This window comes from Diabrotica virgifera, chromosome 6 (assembly GCF_917563875.1).
Source record: "Diabrotica virgifera virgifera chromosome 6, PGI_DIABVI_V3a".
Lineage (NCBI taxonomy): Eukaryota > Metazoa > Arthropoda > Insecta > Coleoptera > Chrysomelidae > Diabrotica > Diabrotica virgifera.
The window spans coordinates 246,400,900-246,426,413 of NC_065448.1; the positions used below are offsets into that span (position 1 = coordinate 246,400,900).

Consider the following 25,514-nt stretch of genomic DNA (forward strand, 5'->3'; position numbering starts at 1 on the left):
ACCCAATAAGGGCCACCGAATAACTACAAGAATCATATTAATGTGCTACAGAAATGGCTATAGAAATGGAAAATTAAATCCAACAAATAACAGAACCACCGGAGCACCCGTTACACAGGTTTACTGCTAAGGAACCGCATCTCAAGTTTCAAGGGTTTTTGGCACTAAATTGACGAAAACAGATTACTTGGGAGGTTTTTGGAGTCGCTGAACAAGAATACGCTATCCGAACCGATCCCCGGTGCAACTGGTGTCCAAAAACCCTCGAAACTTCAGAAGATAACATGGCTTAGCAGTGATCTTGGCCACCAGGTGGTCTGATAGCGTATTCGTATTCAGCGACACCAAAAATCCTCTTTTAGTCTATTTGCATGCATTCAAGGGCGAAAACCTTCGAAACTTCAGAAGATGACGTGCCTTAGCAATGTCCGTGGACACCAGCTGCTCCGGATGTCAGTGTCAGTTGTAATGGCGTATTCGTATTCAGTAACCCAAAAATACCTCCTGTAATCTATTTGCATCAATTTAGTACCGAAATCCATCGAAACTTCAGAACATGACGTGACCCTAAAAACTAGGTGCTCTGAGGGTCGGTTCTGATAGCGTATTCATGTTCAGCAACTCCAAAAACCTCCAAGTAATCTATTTGCATCAATTTAGTGCCGATAACACTAGACCCTCCAGATAACGTACCTTAGCAGTGATCCTGTGCACCGGGTGCTCCGGAGGTCATTGCTGATGACGTAGTCGTATTCAGCGACTCCAAATACCCCTCAGTAACAAACTCTAGTCCTTAATATGCTTATTTTGTCGTGCATTTCAACTATGCACTTTAGAGTACCTAAGCCGAAGAAGAAGAAGTGAAGGAGGCTGGTGCATACCCGTACGTATATTACCTATTTGTAAATTTTTTTTAGAATTTTAAAATAAAACACTAATTTCAATTTGTAAAGCCGGTCCTGAATCGTCCCGTTAGATTTGGGAGCTCATAATATGAACAGTTGAACGGTTGGTCTTACCACCTCTCGGGAAATCCAAGGCGATAACGCAACTTTTGACCAGCTTTCCGATATTATTTTGACACGATAGAAATGCTTATTGAAAAATGAAATATAGATCCTCGTGTAACACAAAAGTTAAAAAAAATCTTAGTTATTATAACTAACTCCACGCGTTCAATTTCACGCGTGCAATTGAATTCAATAAATTATTTGCTACACGAGTCTTCTTCTTCTTGTGGTGCTGCCTCCTTTGGTGGAGGTTAGCGATTACACTGGCAAATCTGTCTCTGTCCAATACAGCTCTAAACACAGATGTTGAATGAAGGCCGGTACTTTCTCTCTAATATTTCTAAGCCATGAAATCTGGTGCCTACCGGGACCCTGTTTTCCTTCAATCGTACCCTGGGTGATCAGTTGCGCGTAGCGGTGCCTTTTATATCTCATTATGTGTCCCAGGTAGCAAATTTTCTCCTTACCTTTTCTCCTAAGAACATTTTTGTTGATGCTGTGAGTTGTCTCCACCAGGTATTTCAAGATTCATCTATAATGCCAGAGTTTCTAGCTTCTAACTTATTCATTAGCGTTATATTGAGTGTCCAGGCCTCCGCTCCATACAAAAGTATTGACCATAGATAGCAATGCAGAACCCGACATCTAAGGCTGATGCTACACGAGTTTATGCTTTATTTACAAAAATAAAATTGTATACCATTTTTATTCAATTGCAATGCGAAGCCAAAACCGTCTTAATTTTTACTTAGATTAGAGAGTGCAGCCAGTACTCTTATCGACGATTTCACCTCTTGTTAGAGGCTCTTCAGAGAATGCATAGGCTGCTTTCTCTAATCCTGTTAAAAATTTTTCGACATATTAGTCCCCCATTGCAACTGACGTGAAGGTAGTAGTAGCGGCATCTGCTAAATGAAAGACCAAGTTTTTCAACCTAATAAAAATATATTTGTAAAATAAAATATTTTTAAAAGATTTTTAATTGAAAAACTTATTAGTCCATTTCCTTGGTGACACCTCCAAGGCTTCTACAATATGCAAGCCAAATGGATGCTGCAGTGAAGACAAAAGGGAAGGAATTCTACACTATGCAAGTCACAACCCCCGTCTGCAGCTCGGTAAAGTTCCAAACTGCAGACGTAATAAGTTTCTCAATTAAAAATCTTTTAAAAATATTTTATTTTACAAATATATTTTTATTAGGTTGAAAAACATAGTCTTTCACTTAGCAGATGCCGCTACGTACCTACTACCTTCACGTCAGTTGCAATGGGGGACTAATATGTAGAAATTTTTTTACCAGGATTAGAGAAAGCAGCCTATGTATTCTCTGAAGAGCCTCTAACAAGAGGTGAAATCGTCGATAAGAGTGCTGGCTGCACTCTCTAATCTAAGTAAAAATTAAGAGGGTTTTGGCTTAGCATTGCAACTGAATAAAAATGGTATACATTTTTATTTTTATATTAGTATTACTCCTATAGAGTAACTAGGTCCATTTTCCGTTGGAACTTTACCAAGCTGCAGACGGGGGTTGTGAATTGCATAGTGTAGAATTCCTTCCCTTTTGTCTTCACTGCAGCATCCATTTGGCTTGCATATTGTAGAAGCCTTGGAGGTGTCACCAAGGAAATGGACTAATAAGTTTTTCAATTAAAAATCTTTTAAAAATATTTTATTTTACAAATATATTTTTATTAGGTTGAAAAACTTAGTCTTTTGCTTTATTTACACTTTATTCTAACAATTGGATCTATTTCGTTTAAAATAAAACTCATCTTTGATCTAAAAAAATTTTTATTGGCAAATATATCTTCAAGTAAATACCGCTACAATTAAGGGACATATCCCATATCACCAACTGATGTATACCCCGCTTAAAGAATTCTTCTGTCTGTGTCTCGAAGAATACTTTTACAGAATTTGGTACTTTTTCATCCGAATGAAAACGACTACATTTACACCTTTTTAGTGGTCCAAAGATGGTGTACAGTGAAATAATGAATCATAGCGCGGATGCTCTAATATCATTCACATCTTTCGTTGTAGATGTTCTTTAACTACTTTGGCAGCATAAGGAAGTTCTCTTTTATGGACAGATAAACTGGTAAAAATAAATGAAGGTACTAAAATTAAAAAAAGAGCACAGCTAGCATCGACAGCTTTCGGTAAACAAGCGTAAATCTTTAGAAGAACACCTCCATTCCTACAAACTTGAAGAAAAAGGTGTACAACATATGCATATGACAAGGTTTTCGGTATCTTGAGCTTGAACACCGTAGCCCTTATACTGTAGCTTGAATACCGTAGAACGAAGATCAAGGATTTTGTGGAAGAAATTATAAAAATGAAATGGCGCTGGGCCGTTCAAATGGCTAGATTACGATAATAGAAGATAGACACGGAGTATCCTAGAAAAGAGACCAAGGACGACGACAAGAAAGTTTAAGAGACTTCAAAACACATGAGTAGCCGACAGAAGAGCAGTGGCTTTCAAACAATGGATTGGAAAGATAAGGAAAAATGTAAGCAATTGGGAGAGATTTACATTCAGGAGTAGATAGGAATGGAAGGAGAATATGGAAGCTATGGGCACATCTTATGGGCTCTTTCACTTTTAAATTTTTGACAGAATTTCTAGATAGTTGCCTACGCAAACCATGCGTTTCCATACACTGCTTACACTCGCATATAAATTAGACAAAACATTTCAATAAACGGATACAATTTCGAAGTCGTTAAATAATTCAAATACTTGGGGTAGTGATAACAATGAAAACAGTTACGAAAAAGATGTAGCAACTAGAATTATTCCAGCTAAAACAAAGTTATAAAGACTATAATTCACCCATGCAATGGTAACTTATGGAAGTGTGGCATGAAATTTACAGAACTGAACCAGCATAAAACAACAAAATTATAAGCAGATATCATGAAAGTGGATACGAAGATTTAACCAAGAACTCCAAGCACTCTATGGGGACGAAAATGTAGTATGATACATTAAGGCAAATATGTAATATAAAATGGAAAGAACATTTACTTAAATCGAATGATAAAAGACTAGTACCACAGGTTATCAGATATGTGTTCTGATAATCTGAGCTACTACATACAACCTTCTGGAAGATGCCCGAGAGCAGAAGGTCAGTTGAACGCCCAAAGAAAATATGAAAGGATGCAGCAACTACTGATCTACGTAATATAGGTATACAACCATGGGGGATTATTACACAAGACGGGCAAAAATGGAGGAAAATAGTAAACGAGACCAAGACTCATTTAAAGTTGTAGAGTCAAGAAAGCAGAAAAAGAAGCGTAGCTACCTCCTATTGTTCTAAATACGTTTTTTATTATCTCCTATAATAACAGACACAACGAAATTTGTCAAATAAGTCATTCTTTTATTAAATTGAAAAATTGAAAAAGACTGTAAGACACTTCTAAGTATGTTCGGCATACACCTGTATGACGGCAAACAGGTGTATGTTCTCAAAAAATTAATAGTCCTGTCGCCAGTGGGGGATACAACGGCCTCCTTAATTCAGATGGACTTGCCCAAGTTTTTTTTATGTATTTTGACCCGTAGAACACGAATTTTTTAGGTAACAGTCGATCCGGATGTCGATAAGATTGTTATAAACAAAGAACTTATAGGAATCACATAACAGCGATTTTTTGCAAAACAAAACATTTTTTGTATTTTTTGGGTCATTCTAAGCAAAAAATGTTTTTACCAGTTTTTTCGTAGAATGCATAGTTTTCGACGTAAACGCGGTTGAACTTTAAAAAAAAATCGAAAAATTGCAATTTTTGAACCCGAATAACTTTTGATTGAAAAATAAAATAGCAATGCTGCTTACCGCATTTCAAAGTTCAAGTCAAATTCTATTGGTATTGATTACTTTCATTCCTAAAAATTAATTTTTTTATTATTAAACAAAGCTATAAACACATAGTGACTGAATGATGTTTTCAATGCATTTCTCATTTGAAATCGAACGAGTAGGCGCGCATACATACAATTTCTACGTATATTACGTACATTAAAACGCATGCATTGGGCACGGGAAACACCATATGTTTATGGCTTTGTTTAACAAATAAAAACTTAATTTTTAGCAATGCAAATAATTAAAACCGATAGAATTTGACTTGAACTTTCAAATGCAGTAAGCAGAATTGCTATTTTGTTTTTTAATTAAAAGTTATTCGGGTTCAAAAATTGCACTTTTTCGATTTTGTGAAAGTTCAACGGCGTTTATCTCCAAAACTGTGCATCCTACGGAAAAACTTGTAAGAGCATTTTTTGCTGAGGATCACCCAAAGAATACAAAAAAATCTTTTGTTTTGCGAGGAATCGCTGTTATGTAAATCCTCAAGTTCTTTATTTATAACAATCTTTTCGACATCCCGATCAACTGTTACCCAAAAAATTCGTGTTCTGCGGGTCAAAATACATAAAAAAAAACTTGGGTCCAAAAGTCCTTCTGAATTAAGGAGGCAGTTGTACCCCCCTGGCGACAGGACTATGATAGTGTGTACAAAAATGTTTTATTAATTAGCTAAGTACTTTCAGCACATCACGTGCCATCATCAGAACTTCGTCCTATAGGTACAAATCCTTCATAGAAAAGCAATTGCCAAACAACACATTAAAATGCATAGATACTGGGCAAAGCCACAGATCTCCGGTAAAAAACCCTTAAAATTAATAAAATCATATCTAAATTCTTTCCATTACGATGGCACTTAATGTGCTGAAAATACTTAGCTAATTAGTAAAAAAAAATTTCCCACTATCAATTTTTTTGAGAACATACATCTGTTTGCCGGTTTGACCTACATTCCTTTATTACCCTGTACAACAGTCATTTAAATAAAAATTAAAACCAAAGATAAATACTTCCGGTAGAAAAACCTATTACCATTTTAACGTTTTTCCTTTTGTTCTTTTTTAAGTTCCTAAATCAGTTATTGCAAAAGTTGTGGTTTAATTAAATTACACTTTGTTCCTCTGTTGTAAAATTGATCTTTGAGGATATTTGTACATTCCCGATACCGTATCAAAATGACTGTTTTTGACCTTTTCTTTTGTGTGAAAAGCCACTTCCTCGACAGTAAGATTTAAACAAAAATACTGAAACCGCCTCATCCAACGGGATGGATATTTTTTCACCAAGTTCAAAGAAATTCGTTTCATGTGCTAATTATATCCCGAGGTATTAGAATAAAGAAGTTAACCGAAGGGTAGAAGCAAGTAAAGAGGATTCAATTTTTTTATAATTAGAAATCTTTTAAAGAGGACGCACAATAAGGGTTGCAGCGCAAAAATAAAATGTATTCATTACTTGAACAAATCATTATCTGGACCAAAAACTCAGAGAGTTTTTAATTAATGGACAGCCCCATTGTTAGCGAACTTCAATTGAAACTTTCAAAACTACGTGGTAAATATAGCTTTAAATTTTTATATACTATACACAATTTAATTGCATATTAAAAAGGCAAAAAATGTTTGGTATTTTTAATTTGTTTCAAGAAAATATACACAGCTGTTATAATATGGTTTGCGCGCGAATAATTAAATCAGGATTATAGTACTGTATTATATGGGCTATCAATTATTGGCGTAATGATAAATTATATTTTTAATTAACTAATGTTTTGATGTTTCGATTTCCACTCCACAAGTCGTCCTCAAAAGAAAAAAAGAAAATGATTTTAAAAAATTTTGGGAAGACTTTATAACCTGATTTTTGTAGGTTATCTACAGTTATGGTCATTAAATAGCTTACACCCTTTTATAGTAGGGGAGAAAAGTATGCTAAATTTGCAGTTACTCGAGCGTTATGGGGACCTATTGGGTTGTGAAGAGTAGGTCCTGAAACCGAAAAAAGTTAAGTTAAGTTTTCCATAAAGTGAGGGACTTTAAAGTGCTTTCAAACAAGCAACTAACGTGCCTTGTGGAGAATCATAGGATGCCAAAGGCCATATCTATACGGATTTTTATCTATCACGGATTTTTTAATAATAATTTTTAATAATATTCTAACATATTTTGCTAACATTTAAAGGGTATCAACATTGATGATGATATATGTAGATCGAAAACGTTCTGTGATTTAGAAGTCGCCCTTTTAGAGGTTTTTAATAAATTTATACCTTTTATAAAGGATTTTTTAATAAATTTTTGCTCTGTGCAACTTTTTACACGAGTGAATACTTCTCCATTATTTTATAGTAAGTACACTTTTTAATACGTAACAAAAATTATTTAAATCACAACATCAACGTTAAAAAGGAAATCATTAAACCCTTATATGATTGAGCCAAAATGACTTGTTCTGACGAAAATTCATTTTTAGAAGAAAAACAATTGTTAACATTTGTTTTATTAAAAAATGATTATCTTTTATCGTTTATAAATAAGGAATTGTTAAGATTGGATCGAATGGAACAGAACAACTTAGAACGGGATCCTACAACATTCACAAGAAATAATACGAGGAAAATATCAATACCATATATAAAAGGACTATCCGAGAAACTTAAAATAATAGGAAATAAATTCAATATTTCAACAACATTCAAAACAACAAACACATTGAGACCTATTCTATCTAAAACTAAACCTAACAATGAACAAGAAAGAACAAAGAATTGCATTTATAAAATACCTTGTGAATGCGAACAATTTTATTTAGGTTAAACATCAATAGGCCAGGGTAATAAGACAAAAATATACCCTGTTCGTGACACTTCAGCAGCCAGGGTACTGAGGCATTTTTTCGACAGGGAATACCTATACGAACAAATTATAACTATTTCCTGCGTAGGATCTGGCGGCCATTTTTATTTATAAACAATTAACTGTCAAAAAATGGCATTTTCCATTTTGTTTCAAATCAGCGGAAAACAGTGAAACTTATGATTTTTTTAGTACAAATATCTGCGAGATTATGAAAAAATCTTTAAAATGACGTATTACAAAGTTTGATACACTTATTTATTGTTAATATAATTGCGAAAAAAGGTCGGAATTGCAAAAAAATATTTTCTCAATAACTGTTGTAAAAATTAGTGTAGATCCACAGAATAAATAACCACACAGAAGCGAAACTCCTGACGAAAACGGTAACACAATTTTCATGCGCATGTGTCAACGTAATTGGTGCAACCTCACTTTTGCGACTGACGTGACAGTTGTTTATAGTTAAATTTTATATTTATTTTATATTTTATTTATATTTTATAGTTAAATTTTATATTTCATATTTAATTAATAACAACTTGTCAAAAATATTACCTAATTTGGAATGGTCTATCCTTAGAACATCAAGTTCTATTCTGTAACTGGTGCACAAGGTCAAATATTTCGATCCCTACAAAATCAATGGAAACGACAGTCAGATTCGCTTCTGTGTTTTTATTTATTCTGTGGTACAGCTTTGAAATTTTTGTAAAATGAGGGTTCTTTGGTGCTTAATACGTGATAAAAATATCAAAGCGATTCATTTAATTGTTTAAATTTTATTCAAATTGTTTATCCCATAGAGCATTTTTTTGCTATAACATAAGTCAGAAAAAAATGTCCTCCATGACCTTTCCACAGGTGTCAAATGAAAGAGCATGAGCTACAACATTTTCAACGTGGTTTAAAAAAGTGAATAAAAAATGCATTTATTAGTAATAAATAATTATGCAAGAGTATCGTCAATTTTTCTTTATAAACTTTTTGAATAACTTTTTCCAAAAAAATTAACTTTTTTACCCTGTTTTATGTACACAACTACCAAGTAATGTTATCTATATCATAATTGATAAAAAATTGTAATAAATATGTATAATTTCTTATGTAACAAAATAAAAAGTTTATAAGAAAATATTTACGATACTTTTGCATAATTATTTATTACTAATAAATGCATTTTTTATTCACTTTTTTAAACTAAGTTGAAAACATAGCTCATGCTCTTTCATTTGACACCTGTGGAATGGTTCTAACGTCATTTCCTTCTGACTTATGTTATTGCAAAAAAATGCTCTCTGGGATAAACAATTTAAATAAAGTTTAAACAATTGAATGAATCGCTTAGAAATTTTTATCACATATTAAGAATCAAAGAACCCTTATTTGACAAAAATTTTAAAGCTGTACACTAATTTTTACAACAGTTATTGCGAAAATAATTTTTTTTGCAATTCCGACTTTTTTCGCAATTATATTAACAATAAATGAGTACCGTAAAACGGGGTTACTTTGCACCATTTACTATTATTTTTTTTTCTTAGAGTGGATATAAAGTTACTTGAAAGAAGATCTGAACTTTTTATTATATACATCTATTGAACAGGTCGTAATATAGCTTTTATTTTAGCTATTTTTTAGGTATATTGCATAATTAAAAGAAAAACCTAGTTTTATTAGTGGTGCAAAGTATACCCTAGAAGAGTCATACTTTGCACCACTCGATATTTTAATAATATTTGGCTACAATATGCTTAGTGGTGCATAGTAATCCTACCGGATTTTAAACTTTGCACCAATTAAATGCAAAAAAATGTTCAGTGGCCAATTTTTTTAATTTAAACCTACCTACATTTATGAAAGAAGCATAAAAGGAAAAACATTGCTACATTTTAAATGAATAAACTTTATTATAACGGCAATAGTGAAAATACGAAGTTTGAAACTAATCCCACCACAATTTGTCGCATTCTGGAACAATGTACAATCCTCGTCTGGAAATTTTTTTGGGAGGTTTTATGGCACCAATGGCGAGTTTTTCATTAAATTCGCTTTCTTCTTCCATCTCTTGCACCTTATTTATTTCATCGTCTGATGAATCCCTGCCTACTGGAAAGTGGTCGTCCAAAACATTGTTCTCCTCTGAATCATCTACGATTTCTGGCTCAACAGCTTTATGAGGTGTGGAAGTAGATGCTTCAGTTAGATCTTTTAAACTAATTTCAGAATGGGCAATACTTTGTCCTGCCGGAACAGTTATTTTCTTTTTCTTCCCTTGTGTCTTAAACTTTGTGGCTTCCTTTCTTTTATCTTCTAAATACTGAATGAAAGTGTTTTCGATATCCGACGAACTTGATTTATTATTTGTTGAATCACTATCAGTTATCACATTAGATCGCTTAGTTGTTTTTAACCGCTCCAAGAGCGGTGTTACATCACAAGGAACGATACCGCATTTCTTAACCGGACTTTAATATCTGATCGCCATTCTTTTGTATTTTTTCGATTAATGACCGTAAAAGCGTTGGAAAATGCTGTTTCTCAAGTACATTTGATCTACTGCCTACATGAGTTTCCTTATATTGAGATAAAATTTCCCTCCAGGCCTTTTTCATTGGAGCAAAGAATGCAACATCTAACGATTGTGTAACGGGGGTCCTATTCGGAGGCAAACATATAAAATGAATGTTGTGTTTTCGACACAAATCCAGGACTTCAACATTAATATGAGAAGACAAATTGTCTAATAAAAAGGACCTTCTTTCCCTGAATTTTTTTAAGCCTAGGCAATAGAATGGTGTTAAACCAATTTGCAAATGTCTGTGATTCGAACCAATCAGAGGCAGTATTTGCATAACGTTTACCAGAGGGGCCATTTTCAGTCCCGGTGTCCCACAAATTCTTGGATTTGTACACCACATAAGGAGGTAGTAGCTCACCAGCTGCATTTCCATACATCATAAGAGAAATGCTACTTTTTGAAGAGTTACATATTCGTTCAGGATATTTAACCCCACGTTTAGTTAATACGTTTTTTTTTTCGGGATCATCTGTTAAGTTAGTCTCATCATAATTAAAAATAGCATGTGGCTCCACACCAGTTATAGTTTGTCTTAAATTTTCAATGTATTCAGTCATTTTGTCTGCATTGAGTGCTGCTCTGCTTCGTTTAATGTTTGAGGCTATCCTTGCAGTAAGGTCCTTATGGCGACTTAAAAATGATTTGACCCAATCGATACCTGGAGTATTATCCTTAAAGCGAGTAATATTTTTTCCTTGGCGATTTAAATAGCTCTTTATTATTTGCCGCAATTCCATCCCAGTAACAGGAAAACCAGCATCACTAAGGCGCTGAATACATTGTACGAAGCACCTTTCCTCTTCGTACGAGAATATTGTTGGGTATCCTGGTTTTCCAGCGTGTACTCCTTTTAATTTATAAAATATAGTTCTCCTTGGGATTTTAAAGGTTTCAGCTGCAACTCTTGTGCTCATGCCATCTTTTATGGCTGACAAACATGCCTTCAGATCTTCTTCTGTGTAGTCTGCATATTTGCGAGATCCCAGTTTCCTTTTATAATGTCTGGGCATTTCCTAAAACAATTTTTCTATTTAACTTTTACTCCTGGGGATACTTTGCACCACTTGCAAGTTGGCGGTGCAAAGTATACCCAATTTCACGTCTTAAGTGCACATGTTAACAATGTTTTTTTTGTTATTGCTATCCTCGTTTAAAACCGTTATTTTAACAACTAAAAATCGCAATCGGTTATGGTATATATCATTAGATGTGTACTTACCAATTTTTGACCGCTGTGACTGTCTGTACTGTATGATTTTGCAAAGCCAGAAAATAATAAATTTTTAAGGTTGATATTCGAATCGTTACTGATGAATAACTAACGACCGCAGGGACAATCGCGCGCGTCTTACTGATGTATTGCGATGTTGCCTATGTGTTCTAAACGTAGTACAAATATCTAAAGAAAATTGAGCGTAGATTTACACAAAATATACTTTTACACGTTCGGTGCAAAGTTACCCCGCTCAGTGCAAAGTAACCCCGTTTTACGGTATATCAAACTTTGTAATACGTCATTTTAAAGCTTTTTCCATAATCTCGAAGATATTTGTACTTAAAAACCGTTTCCCTGTTTTTCATTTATTTGAAAAAAAAAGTGAAGAATGCCATTTTTTGACACTTAATTGTTTATAAATAAAAATGGCCGCCAGATCCTACGCAGGAAATAGTTACAATTTGCTCTTATAGGTATTACCTGTCGAAAAAACGCTTCAGTACCCTGGCTGTTATGGAAAAAACCTTATTACCCTGGACTACAAGACCATTAAACGTTAGAATAAGTTAACATCAGTCTTATATTAAAAATAGAGAATATGATAGATCTCAAATATGTCAACACGCATGGGATAATGAACAGAGTTCAGTGGACAGATTGAAGTATAGTTCTGAAAGAATCAGATAGTAAAAAGAGAAAAATCAAAAAAGCGGCTCTAATTATGCTAAATGAGACCAATTGGGTCGCAAATTCCTAGGTACAATGCAGTAGGATATGGTTACCCATACTGAAAGAGGAAGTCAATAGAAAGAAAATACCACGATTAGTAAGTCAATAACATGTCGAGTTAGTACAAATTTTATATTTTAGTATTACTTATTGTATATCTATATATTATTAATATTATTTATAATTTAAACATATTAAAGTCAGAATTTGGTATTAGTTTTTTGAAAGTAAATTAAATGTAAGACCAAATACTTACGATGTCGGGATAGTATCACGAGGTTTTTTTCCTGGTTTTCCCTCGTGATTTACTATGGAACCTCTAACGCGAGAATTTTACTATCATCGTTGCATTTGGTTGTCTTTTTAAAGACAGATCACATGCTATGATTTTTGTGTGACGGATATTCTTGAGTTGGGATTGATTTCATGTAATCGAATGAACTATCTTTTAGTAAAGTCGTCCCAGCAACGCAACTCATAAATATTGGCGATATCATTTTAAAGTCTTCTACTTTATACGTCTTTATACGAATAATAATATACGTCTGAATTGCCAATATAAATGAGTTAGATTAAATAAATTATTAGAAGAATGTTTTTCTTAGCAACAAAATTTTTGTTTATTGTAGTAGTATTTTGTATTTTGACAACGAAACCCGATTTGGGCTTCGAAACGTTAATAAAATCATTTTTTTGGTAAAATCGTGGCTTATTTCCCATTGAAAATAGTTGATTATAAAAATGCCACAAGGAAATGGCTTCAGAACAACAAAAATAATTTATATAAAAAATCGAACTTACCGAGGAAAATTCCATAACTTTGAGTACCCAAAGAGTCAAAGCCAAATTTACAACCACCATAATAAGCAACACTAAAATAAGGATGTACAAGCACTTTTTTCTCCAGCCATATATTCCAATCCTAAAGTTATATTTGGGATCTAGTGAGTCGGGATCGAGTCGGCTTTGGCCCCCCCGAGACTCTTGGGTATCACAGTCGGCCGTGCTCGCTCCTTCACTTTTCTTCATCCTGAAACACCAGTCAAACTGTCAGAATCTAATGATACAATCTAACTTCAAATTTCTTTGCACAAGAACAGAAAACAAAAAGATATCAGACCGGCACATGTGCGATATTATAATAAAGGTGTAAGCTTCTACTTTTCCTTGTTGATAAATAGTGTATCATATTTTTATAAGAGTGGGAGCCGAATTAGACTTGAATGGCAATATTTCTTTTGGTTTTTTAAGACAGGTAAATAAACTTCCTGGCCTGAAACAAGTTTTATACGAAATATTTTGTGCGTTAAAAATCTGAGCATTTTTGGAAACTAGATTTCAGGCAAATACTAAATTTAAATCAAATATTTCGCATGGATATTTAAGTCACATATTTTTGTTAAGATACCTTATATGCAGAGTTTGTTTGCCTAGTAAGTATTAATAGTGCATCAATGAGGGCATTTGGCTACGAATTCTATCCTAATATATTAAATTACTGGATAATTTGACAGTAAGTAAGGAATAGCTCAAGAAATAAAGTCTACCCTATGCCAAAATATGCTTCCGTTTCGAAAATGTCGATGTCGACTAAGCGTGATACGGTGCAAAAAAATTGATCGCTCCTACATTTTAAGAAAAAATGAGCGGTATATTTTTGTAGCTTGGAGCTAAAAGGGCCAATATCAATTGTTTGCTGTTTTGAGTAAACCAGTGCACTAAACATCGTTATACATACTTTCATATGCTATATGTATACATACTTTCATATGCTAAAACGGCCAATGTAAAATTCAACCAGAAAGCCGTAATATTAGTGTAATGGTGGCCAATGTCATAATGAAATAATTCACATCATTTTCGCTTAAAAGGGCCAAACTTGATATTGGCCCTTTTATGGATTAGTGACATTGTTATTTAGTGCAATATTTATTAGTGAAGAAAGTAATTTTTCACAATAACGAAAGTTTCTTGAAACACTTTCTTTCATTAATTTACTAATAATAATTTTATTTTTATGTCTTTCTTACTACCGTTTATATCTTCCTATTATTAATTTTAATTTCTGTCATTGTTGTCTACAATTAACTATGTTGCTACATAATAATAAGTTTAAGTTTAATAAGTATTAAGCCACTATGTTTATTATTGTTCTAGTTATAATGGCCAATGTCTCAAAAGAAAATTAATACAGATAAAAAATTAGGCAATAGGGGCCAATGTCGTCTTTTTTTTTCGAAATTTTTAAATCCAGAAAAAAATACAAACACAATCTTATTCTGTTCAACTATATTATCCTCTGGGCAAATTTTGATAAGTACAGTCTGCATTACATTTAAACTATAAATAAAAGTATTTTTCTACAACCGTAGAAAGCACTTTTCTACTAGTACTTTAAGGCACTAGTGCTTTAAAAAAATTTTAAGGCACTGCAGTTCATATTGACCTTATAGTCAATTTTGATGTAATGTCAAAAAAATATAAAAATGGAATGTCAGTCAAGTTCAAGTAAAAGTTTTTGTAGATATTGTCCTGTAATTACGTTTGTAGAAAAAATATTGTATGATATGCGTGTTAAAAAGTACATTTTTAAGGCACTTATGTGAATTGCAGAACTCGCTATCGCTCATTCTGCAAACTTTCACATGCGTGCCTTAAGCGTGTACTTTTAACACTTATATCATAAATAACTATTTCGACAAAAACTTCAACTCCAGTTTTCTCAAATGTAAAGATTTTGACATTGGTCCTTTTAGAACCAAGCACAGATTTAACACCGCATCCACCAGAATTTAAATACACCGTTTTCCTTCTACAGTACCTTTCATTTTAGTGTAATTTCCATGCTCAAGAAGTTGGACTGGTTTAAAATTCATGGTTTTTAAAAAACTAAGATCAAATTCTATAGAGCGTTTTTAAACTTTTATAAAAATTTTCTATTATGTAACTCGAAAATGATAAGAGATGCGGAAAAATGATTCTGTACAAAAATGTAGTGTTTTTCATTTTTTTTTTTCAATACGATAGCATTCAAACTGTCAGAAATGTCACTACCGTAAAGGCGGGTTGACATTACTAGTGAATAACGAACGTGGCTCATGCTTACGTAGTTGGCCCGTGCTACACGATTAATGTAAACGGATGTTCGTGCAGCACGATTGTCTCACGAATGGTCTACGCCACGCCACGATAGATATTAAACATGTTAAATATTTCACGCTCTAAAGACAGTTGTAGTGAGTTTGTATCTGATTAAGCACGTGCTTTTACTCTCAAAAATGAGCATCTGAATGAACGGGAGACCGTTATACAGGGTGTCCCAGACTAATTTAACCACGCTATATCTCTTAAACGAATAGAGATTTTCGAATGGGACAAAAAGTAATATGTATATTCTACTTGTAATACACTTTAATATGGCGTACAAAAAAATCATCCCCTAAATAATCATCCCTTAGTTTCAACCCCTAACTTTAATTTTTTTAATAGCACCCTGTATATTTTTTTATAGTTTTGGATGTGGTCTTTTATCGTCTATTTAACACATTTTTTTAAAATAAAATCGGTTCGTAAATAACCTAGAATCTAGAAACTATCAGTTTATTTTGGTTAAATTGTGTGTCCCAGACTAATTTATCCAGGCTATATTTCTTAAACGAATAGAGATTTTCGAATGTCACAAAAACAGATATATTCCATTTGTAATACACTTTCATATGGCGTAGAAAAAATTCATCCCCTAAATATTCATTCCTAACTTACAGGATGCTATTTAAAAAAATAAAGATAGGGGTTGTAACTAAGGGATGAATATTTAGGGGATATTTTTTTTCTACGCTATATTAAAGTGTATTACAAATGTAATAGATCATTTTTGTCCCATTCGAAAATCTCTATTCGTTTATGAAATATAACCTTGATAAATTAGTCTGGGACACATAATTAACAAAATTAAACGGATATTTTCTTGGTTATTTACGAACCGATTTTATTTTCAAAAACTGTGTTGAATAGACGATAGAAGACCACATCCGAAACTATAAAAAAATGTACAGGGTGCTATTAACAAAATTAAAGTTAGGGGTTGTAACTAAGGGATGATTATTTAGGGGATGCTTTTTTTGTACGCCATATTAAAGTGTATTACAAGTAGAATATATCGCCTTTTGTCCCATTCAAAAATCTCTATTCGTTTAAGAGATATAGCGTGGGTAAATTAGTCTGGGACACCCTGTATATTAGATTTGTAGAATTGTACGAAACTGATCTTGTAGTCTGGAATGATTCTGACGCAAGTTATAAAAAGAATGACGCACGAAACGCAGCAGTAGAAAGAATTGTTGCTCAGCTTGAAATTTAAAATTTTACAGCAAAACATGTACTAGAGTACTAGAGAAATAATACAGTCGGAAAAATGAAAGAATGCCCATGAACGATTACATCAATCACTTATTTTGTATTTGCTGTCTTTTTCTATAAATAACAAACGTTTGTTATAGAGCTGATATTTTTTGCAGAAATTCTTTGGAATTAACTCATATAATAATATTTGAATTATCCCCACTCAAAAAGGTCCGGAACATTGTTTAAATAACCAAAATGTGAAAAAATGAAGGAAAAATTCGATTTTTTTCTTTGTTTTTTGATTATAACTTTAAAAGTGTTCACTTCCAAAAAAAGTTGCACTGACATAAAAGTTGCGTAATTAAATTTCCTACAATATAGGATTAGTGAAAAATTTTAAAAATTGTCACCCTTGTTGCAAAATAGCAATAATTGCGAAAAAGCCATAAACAAACAAGTATTCGCAGTTTACGTTTTTCAAAAATTTATGCTACACTTAGGACCTTCATATATTACCCAGAAAAACTTTATGATACAATAAAATAATACCGTAAATCTCACTAAGACCAGTTTAATATATTTTGTAAAATAAATTTTGAAATCCCGCTTTCGCAAAAAAAAATTATTTATTTTTTTTAAATGTTGCAGGACTTAAAATAAAGCAGATAGCAAATGGAAAGTTTTTGAAGTTATATTTCTTTACGCGTGATAGAGGGTGAATTTTAATAGGATTAGAACCTTTGATCCCGGCGCAGTCGCATTACAACTTTGTTCTGATTGGATGTTCAAATGACATGACAAAAATTATCCAATATGGCAAAACAAAAAAGTTTATAATTGTAGTGATTTTTAAATAGTTTTTAAAGCAACAGGTACGTAATAATTGTAAATGTATCATAGGTACCTACCAAAATACATAGTATGTAATATCATTTGAACTATCATTTGAACCTACCAAAATACATAGTATGTAATACTTTTATTTACATAATTTGATTACCATCAAAATTTCTATTAATCCAGAAAGCCACTGCGCAACCGCTAGGAAAAATATTCTAATTCGGATTTTTTGCACAATCTTACTCAAAAAGGACTCCTTTTAACAAATTTGCATGTTGCCAGGACCAAAAGGTGGTCAAAAATTTTTTAAACGTTTTTTTTTTGTTTTTTTTTCCTGAAACTATTTTTTTGCATGGAAAAAAGTTTTTTAGGTTTTTTGGATCATTCCAAACCGAAAAGGTCTTTAGTGACTTTTCTCTAAAAATGATAGTTTTTGACATATAAGCGATTAAAAATTGAAAAATTGCGAAATCGGCCATTTTTAACCCTCAAAAACTATATGAAAAACTGAAAATTTGAATGTTGCCAAGATAGGTAGATATTCTTTCAACATCGATTGATGAAATCCCGAAGAGTTTTTTGCAATAGAATATTCAAAACTCATTTGTTTTTTAATTGCTAATCAAGCGTGCCCGACACTATTTTCCACCGACAGTATGGTGCAAATGAAAGGAATAAATTCGTTATTTCTTAACCCTTAACTTGGCGGTGTGTACTCCAGGATACGTTGTTTATTATAATTAATTTCTCTATATATACGTAAAGTTGCCGCGAGATTTTAAAAGTACCCTCTCCACAAAGTATTCGCCTAACCAATAAATTAATTTGAATGTCATACACAGAGATTTCCACCAATGAGAGAGCGTTTTATGTAAGCGTGCTAAAAATGGCTTCCAAAAAAGGTGTTAGTTTGTGTCATTCGGAAAGTAAATTCATTTTTTAAATGTTTTAAGTTATTATATGAATTGGTAAACTATAGTTCTAGATAAATAGGCCTGCAACAAACAATCGTATAAAATAATATTAAGGATTTGTTTATAAACAAACAGATAGGATCACTTTGAAAAGTAGTATCTCTGAAAATACATTGCCAGGTTAGCGGCAATTTAGATAGTATCCTTGAATATACATTGGCAGGTACTGATGAAAATTGAATGAGTATCTTTTTGGATACATCACCCGGTATACGGACAAATACTAACTGTTTCTTATTAGCTACTTTGCCCATTAGAGAATTAACAGAAAAGTGATAAAAACATTTGGTATATTATGTTGTAATGATTTATCGTATGTTCTTATCTACTCCAAAAGCTTGTATGTATGTCCCAACTTGTATGTATGAATCATATATGTATGTCCCGTCAATATTTCTTGAAAGTATTAGTATAAAAAAATGTTACAGTATGTTATCATATTATCAAATTCTATTTTTTACGTATTAGGTATATACAGTGCGACTATAAAGTAACTAAGTAACGCATAAATTCATTAGATGTTATCTAAATAAACATTGAAATTCCCGAAACATATCGATTTTTATTTTTAAATTACGATTTTTTGGCATAATACTAGTGACGTCATCCATCTGGCCGTGATGACATTATCGATGACATCGAAAAAGAAGATTCGTAGTCACGTCATATATTCGTAGAATATACCTGGAGAAGATGTCAGAAGAGATCTTTTCGGACACTTTCCAACTTTTACAACCAAAGGACGATGCCGAAATGTTGCAAAGGACAAACAGCAATGAGTTGTACAAAATGTAGGGCGAGATTATGTTTGACGGAATCCCGTAATTGTTTTTATGATTTTCATAATAACTAAATTTTGTATTTTTTTATACTTATAATTACTTTCTACTTTTATTTTTTGAGTGTTCCAAGTTTTATTTTAAGTTTTGAATTTAAGTTTTAAAAATAAATGTTTGATCATCATTGTAGTTTATTTATAATTTATAAATGTACATGATTATATATTAATTAATACAATACTATGTGTATGGTTGAAACCCCTACACAAAAAGCCATCTATTCATAATTATTAAAGTAACACAAAATTCCACAAAATAAAATGACAACATTAAACAAATCTACAAATGTTTCGCTAAAAGTCTTGAAAATTCTAAAGATTTTTAGCGGAACAATTTATTGTAGATTTGTTTATTGTTTTCATTATATTTTGTGGAATTTTGATAATTTTGCTTTAATTCAATGACCCAATAATATTTAATATATTGGTCCAAACTACAAATATACATCTTGGCAATGTATCTTTCTAGATACGGAGGTATTTTTTTAATAACCTGGCAATGTATCTATGGGCATCAGTACTTGTTTTATAGTGTTCCTGGCAATGTGTCTTGCGAGGTACATTGTAATGTACGGTACGCCTAGTAGTGTATATTATGGGATACAATGTCAATAAAATGTCAAAAAATTTAAAATAGAAAAAAAACTGTAATTGACTCTGATAATGGAGCCCTCTAAAAATGACATCCAGTAAGCAAAAACATTTTTCCCTCAGCGGTTATAGGCGCGCCAAGTTAAGGGTTAAACCGGCAACTTTAAGGAAGAATCGCGAAACAGGTCGATTTTTATTTTTAAGTTGTGATATTGTGGCATATATGGTATACTAGTGACGTCATCCATCTGGACGTGATGACGTAATCGATGATTTTTTTAAATGAGAATAGGGGTCGTGTGCTAGCTCATTTGAAAGGCTTTTTAATTCTCTATTCAGTAATACAAACATTTATATAATTATTTATACAGGGTGTCCAAAATTTTTTTATTAAATTAAAGTATTTGACAAAAAAAGAAGTAGAAGGACACCCTGTATAAATAATTATGTAAATGTTTACATTACTGAATAGAGAATTGAAGAATCTTTCAAATGAGCTTCCACACGACCCCTATTCTCATTTAAAAAAATCATCGATTACCATCACGCCCAGACGGATGACGTCACTAGTATACCATATATGCCACAATATCACAACTTACAAATAAAAATCGACCCGTTTCGGGATTTTTTCTTAAAGTCGCCGGTTTACGAAATAACGAATTTATTCCTTTCATTTGCACCATACTGTCGGTGGAAAATAGTGTCGCGCACGCTTGATTAGCAATTAAAAAACAAAGGAGTTTTGAATATTGTATTGCAAAAAACTCTTCGGGATTTTATCAACCGATGACATCAGGTTCACCTAAAAACTAGTTAAAAGTTGACTCTGAGTGTTATTAAAAAATGTCAAAATGAGTCTTTTAAACCTCTCACTTTTTTAACAATAAAAGGTTAAATGGCCCCGGTTACATGATTCTCGCAGCAAAATTGAAATTTTTAACGTTTCTATCTCGGTTATTTTTTACTCTAAGGAAATAGTAAAATGAATAAAGTATTTGAAACAAAAAATACTAAAGTTTAGTTATATATAATTTTTTACGTATAATGAGTATTTTTGGAGTTATTATCAAAAGAAAATGAAAAGTACGATAATTTTAAAAACTCTGATTTTCTTAAATTGTACCTTTTTTTCAAAAATATGCATTCTAAACCGGTAAAAATTGTTGAAATCATTAACTATGCTAACCTAAAGAAATTCTTGTGAGGATTACTACAAATTTTAATTTTTGTGGAAATGGCGTGTTTAATTTTTCACTTTCTTTCACTCTTATTTTCATCATAACTTGCTTAGTTTTGATGCTAATAACTTCTACTGGAGCTCATTTGATAAGTACTCCGAAGTACTTTGACCTGTGTTTACAAGTATATTCTATAAAATGCATCGTTTTCCCGTTATGTAAGCTTGAATACTTGGATTTGAGTACTCGTCGAAAAAAATATACATTCAATTACCCATAACTCACTTTGAAATAACATTAGTTTAGTTATTTAAGTGGGGAGTGTATTAAATTTTTTATTATCTTTAATTTTGGTAATAACAGTTTTTTACCAAAGCTTATAGTTTTTGAGTAATACGTGAAAAACAGCTTTAAAACATGCATTTTTTATAAAAAAAAAATAAAATTTTTGATATTTAATAACTCAAAAAGTATTGATTTATGTTAGTAACTTTATATAACAAATTTTGCTTAGAAGGTGCCCCTCTATCGATTTCTGGTATTTTTTTATTAAAAAAAATTTCACCCACGAGAAGGGACGGCATCCACCCCCAGGGTAAAAGCGCAAGTTGGCATAATGTCACCTTTATTCCTTGAAGTATCTTCTAACTACTCACCAATTTTCATGAAAATCGATAAAGGTTCAACGAAACCGGAGGTGAAAACCTTCAGTGACTCCACTACTTGTAATTTGCAAAATTAAAATGGGTTAACTACCACGGCGTCAGGAATTTTCTTAAATAAACATTAATTTTTGGTGCTACGCGCAGGAGAGCGGTGTTTGATTCACACAAGTTGATTTCCACCAAAATTTCTACCAATCTTTATCTAATATATTATTTTCTTACTCTATATTTTGTTGTTTTTTAATATTTTAATTCCACAAAAATCAAACTAATTTTATAATTGTTTGTGAAATATTGTTTAAACAATTGCGTATGTTTAAAAATAATAAACTTTTATTATTTAAGTTAAAATATATGAACAAAGAGAAAGTTTTTCCTAAAAAAAGTGTTATTTCAATGGACAGAGTATGTGTTTTTACTTTGCAGTAAACAAATTTATTTATATCTAAATGTACTAAAAATTAAAATTTATCAATCATTATCAAAGATCATTGGAATGCCCAATCAGAGCAAACGTATCCGATGTCCTGCGCGTAGCACCGAAATTAATGTTTATTTAAAAACCTTCCTGACGCTGTGGTAGTTAACCGATTTTAATTTTGCAAATTACAAGTGAAATGTACAAGTATTCTTCTATGTGTAAAAAAAATTCAAATTCAACTGCTTTATTTTTAGTCCTGCAACATTTTGAAAAAATCATTTTTTTTGCGAAAGTTGGATTGCAAAATTTATTTTGCAAAATCTATTAAACCGATCTTAATAAAATTTACAGTGACGTTTTATTAAATCATAGAGTTTTTCTGGGTGAAATATGATGGTCCTGAAGTGTAGCATAAATGGTTGAAAATGTAAAATGCGAATACTTGTTTTTTTATGTTTTTATAGCAATTATTGCTATTTTGAAACAAGGGTGACAATTTTTAAAATTTTTAGCTGATCCTATATTGTAGGAAAGGGTCTAGCCGGGTAAGATGATGAAAAGTGCCCCCAACTCGATTCGAATTCCATATAGGTCACCGTTTAGCATATATAGTGAAACTAACTTTCTGAAATTTTTAGCCCCCTAGGTGGTCATGTGACCCACCTAGAGCCTAATTAGGTTTTTTAAGTTTTTATTTTTTATCTCAGCCGCATCGAAAACTAGCGAAAAACTTTATATAAAAAATTTGTAAAATTTAAAAAGTTCTGTGCGAAAATTTTTTTTTTAATTTTTGGCGGGAAATTTAAATTTTAGAACGATTTTAAAATTTTAAATGAGTATAAAAAAATAACTAAGACATTCGTTTTCACGAAAAAAATTATAACGTGTATTTTTGCATAATATTTCACCCTGAATTTTTTCAAATTTTTAAAATTGGTGAAACTCACCTTTAAAAATAAAAACCGCATTTTTTCGGTTTTTTTTTTTCGTTTTTTGATACAATTTTTTACATATTTTTCAAAAAAGGTAATACCTTCACTAGAATAGGTAAAAAACTGAAAAATAATTGGGGTTTACTTAATAAAAATTTTTTGTAATCCCATCCATTTTCAATATACAGGGCGTTGAAGAAAACAAAATTTTACACATTTTTTACGATTTTGCCGAAACTACTGGCAACATTGTAATAAAATTTGGCGAGTTTTAAGAGGTAGTTGTGCATTTTTTGACATACAATTAAGAATTTTATATTTATCATTGGCGCGTATACGGGTAATAGTCTGAACGTTTTAAAGAAAAAAGATAATACGCCACTGACATATTTCAAATTAACAATCCTTTTTGAATTCCTCGTTTAATTTGTGACAAAAAATCTATCTTCCTATTTTTTCATACGACGCGCCATTTTTATTCAAAAAATAAAACATCTTAACCCTTACAAAGTATTCGAACTTCTATTAGTAGTTTCTACATCTACATACGTAAGCTCGTGCATACGTCCATTATAAAAACTAATTCGAATACTTTGGAAGCGTTAAGATATTTTATTTTTTGAACCAAAACGGCGCCTCGTATGAAAAAATGATAAGATAGTTTTTTTATCGCAAATTGAATGAGGAATTTAAAAATGATTGTTAATTTGAAATATGCCAGTGGCGTACTATCTTTTTTTCTTTGAAAATTTCAGAGCATTACCCCTAAGCGCGCCAATGATGAATATCAAATCCTTAATTGTATGTCAAAACATGCACAATAACTACCTCTTGAAACCCGCTTAGTTTTATTACAATGTTGCCAGTAGTTTCGGCAAAATCGTAAAAAATGTGTAAAATTTTGTTTTCTTCAACGCCCTGTATCTTGAAAATGGATGGTGTTACAAAACATTTTTATTAAGCAAACCCCAATTCTTTTTAAATTTTTTACCTGCTCCAGTGACGGTTTTACCTTTTTTGAAAAATATGTATAAAATTGTATCAAAAAACGAAAAAAAAAACCGAAAAAATGCGGTTTTTTATTTTTGAAGGTGCGTTTCACCAATTTTAAAAATTTGAAAAAATTCAGGGTGAAATATTATGCAAAAATACACGTTTTATATATTTTTCGTGAAAACGAATGTCTTAATTATTTTTTATACTCATTTAAAATTTTAAAATCGTTCTAAAATTTAAATTTCACGCCAAAAATTAAAAGAAAAATTTTTTTCGCACAGAACTTTTTAAATCTTACAAATTTTTTATTTAAAGTTTTTCGCTAGTTCTCGATGCGGCTGAGATAAAAAAATAAAAACTTAAAAAGCCTAATTAGGCTCTAGGTGGGTCACATGACCACCTAGGGGGCTAAAAATTTCAGAAAGTTAGTTTCACTATATATGCTAAACGGTGACCTATATGGAATTCGAATCGAGTTGGGGGCACTTTTCATCATCTTACCCGGCTAGGCCCTTTAATTACGCAACTTTTATATCAGTGCTACTTTTTTCGGAAATGAATACTTTTAAAGTTATAATCAAGAAATCCAGAAAAAAATCGAATTTTTCCTTCATTTTTCGACATTTTGATTATTTAAACAATGTTCCGGACCTTTTTAAGTGGGGGGATAACTCAAATATTATTATATAAGTTATTTCGCAGCATTTTCTGCAAAAAAATATGAGTCACCTCTCAACATCCAAATGTAGGTTCTTTTATTTTTACAGATGCGCCCTGGTCTATTAACTTGTGGAATTATTGAAAACAAAAGATGATCTTGTTATCATACAAGTAGTTAGTTAGCTTCATAAAGTAAAGGATGTGTACGTGTTTACTGTGTTGCGTAATTATTTCTATCTATTAAATAATACGAAGCCGACTGTTTTGTAATAAATAGTAGGTATCTACAAATGTTTGTAGATTCACGATGTCACCCTGTGCCAAATGAATGGACATTGTATGTATTTGTGTAGGAAAGTGTTTCGGACTTTGAAATATCACCGGTGTTGGATACTAAATTTCTCATTTCCCCAACGGATATCCCGTATCAGAAGCCCGACGAAGACAACAGCATAATTTATAACATTACTCCGTTACAAGACAGAGACGGATAGATAAAGCAGAATGTGGTTTATTTCTTTGAACAACACATTCATGTCATATTTCTGAAGCGGACAAGTCATTTTGCATCTTCCAACGAGTTTTTTACGTTTATATAATGTTTCTTGAGAGACGTAATATCACCATGTGTTATTCTTTATCACACTGTGAAAAATTGTTATTATTTTGAATAGCGAGTGAATAAACTCGAGAATCTGGATCCTAGGAAAATTCAATTTACGAAGATAATAAACAACTTCAAACATTTCTTATATTAGAATTTACATAATTATGAATATAGGCTATTG

The 25,514-nt window shown here is 31.9% G+C and overlaps 1 protein-coding gene across 4 annotated transcripts in view; it reads right to left on the minus strand.

The window, feature by feature from the left end:
• LOC126887501 (gamma-sarcoglycan) overlaps positions 1-25,514 on the minus strand; it is a 762,843-nt gene that overhangs the window by 22,792 nt on the left and 714,537 nt on the right. For all 4 annotated transcript variants that reach the window (XM_050655124.1, XM_050655123.1, XM_050655122.1 and 1 more), the window contains one exon: positions 13,086-13,314. In XM_050655124.1, coding sequence (XP_050511081.1) covers positions 13,086-13,314 — 229 coding nt within the window. The remainder of the gene's footprint in view (positions 1-13,085; positions 13,315-25,514) is intronic.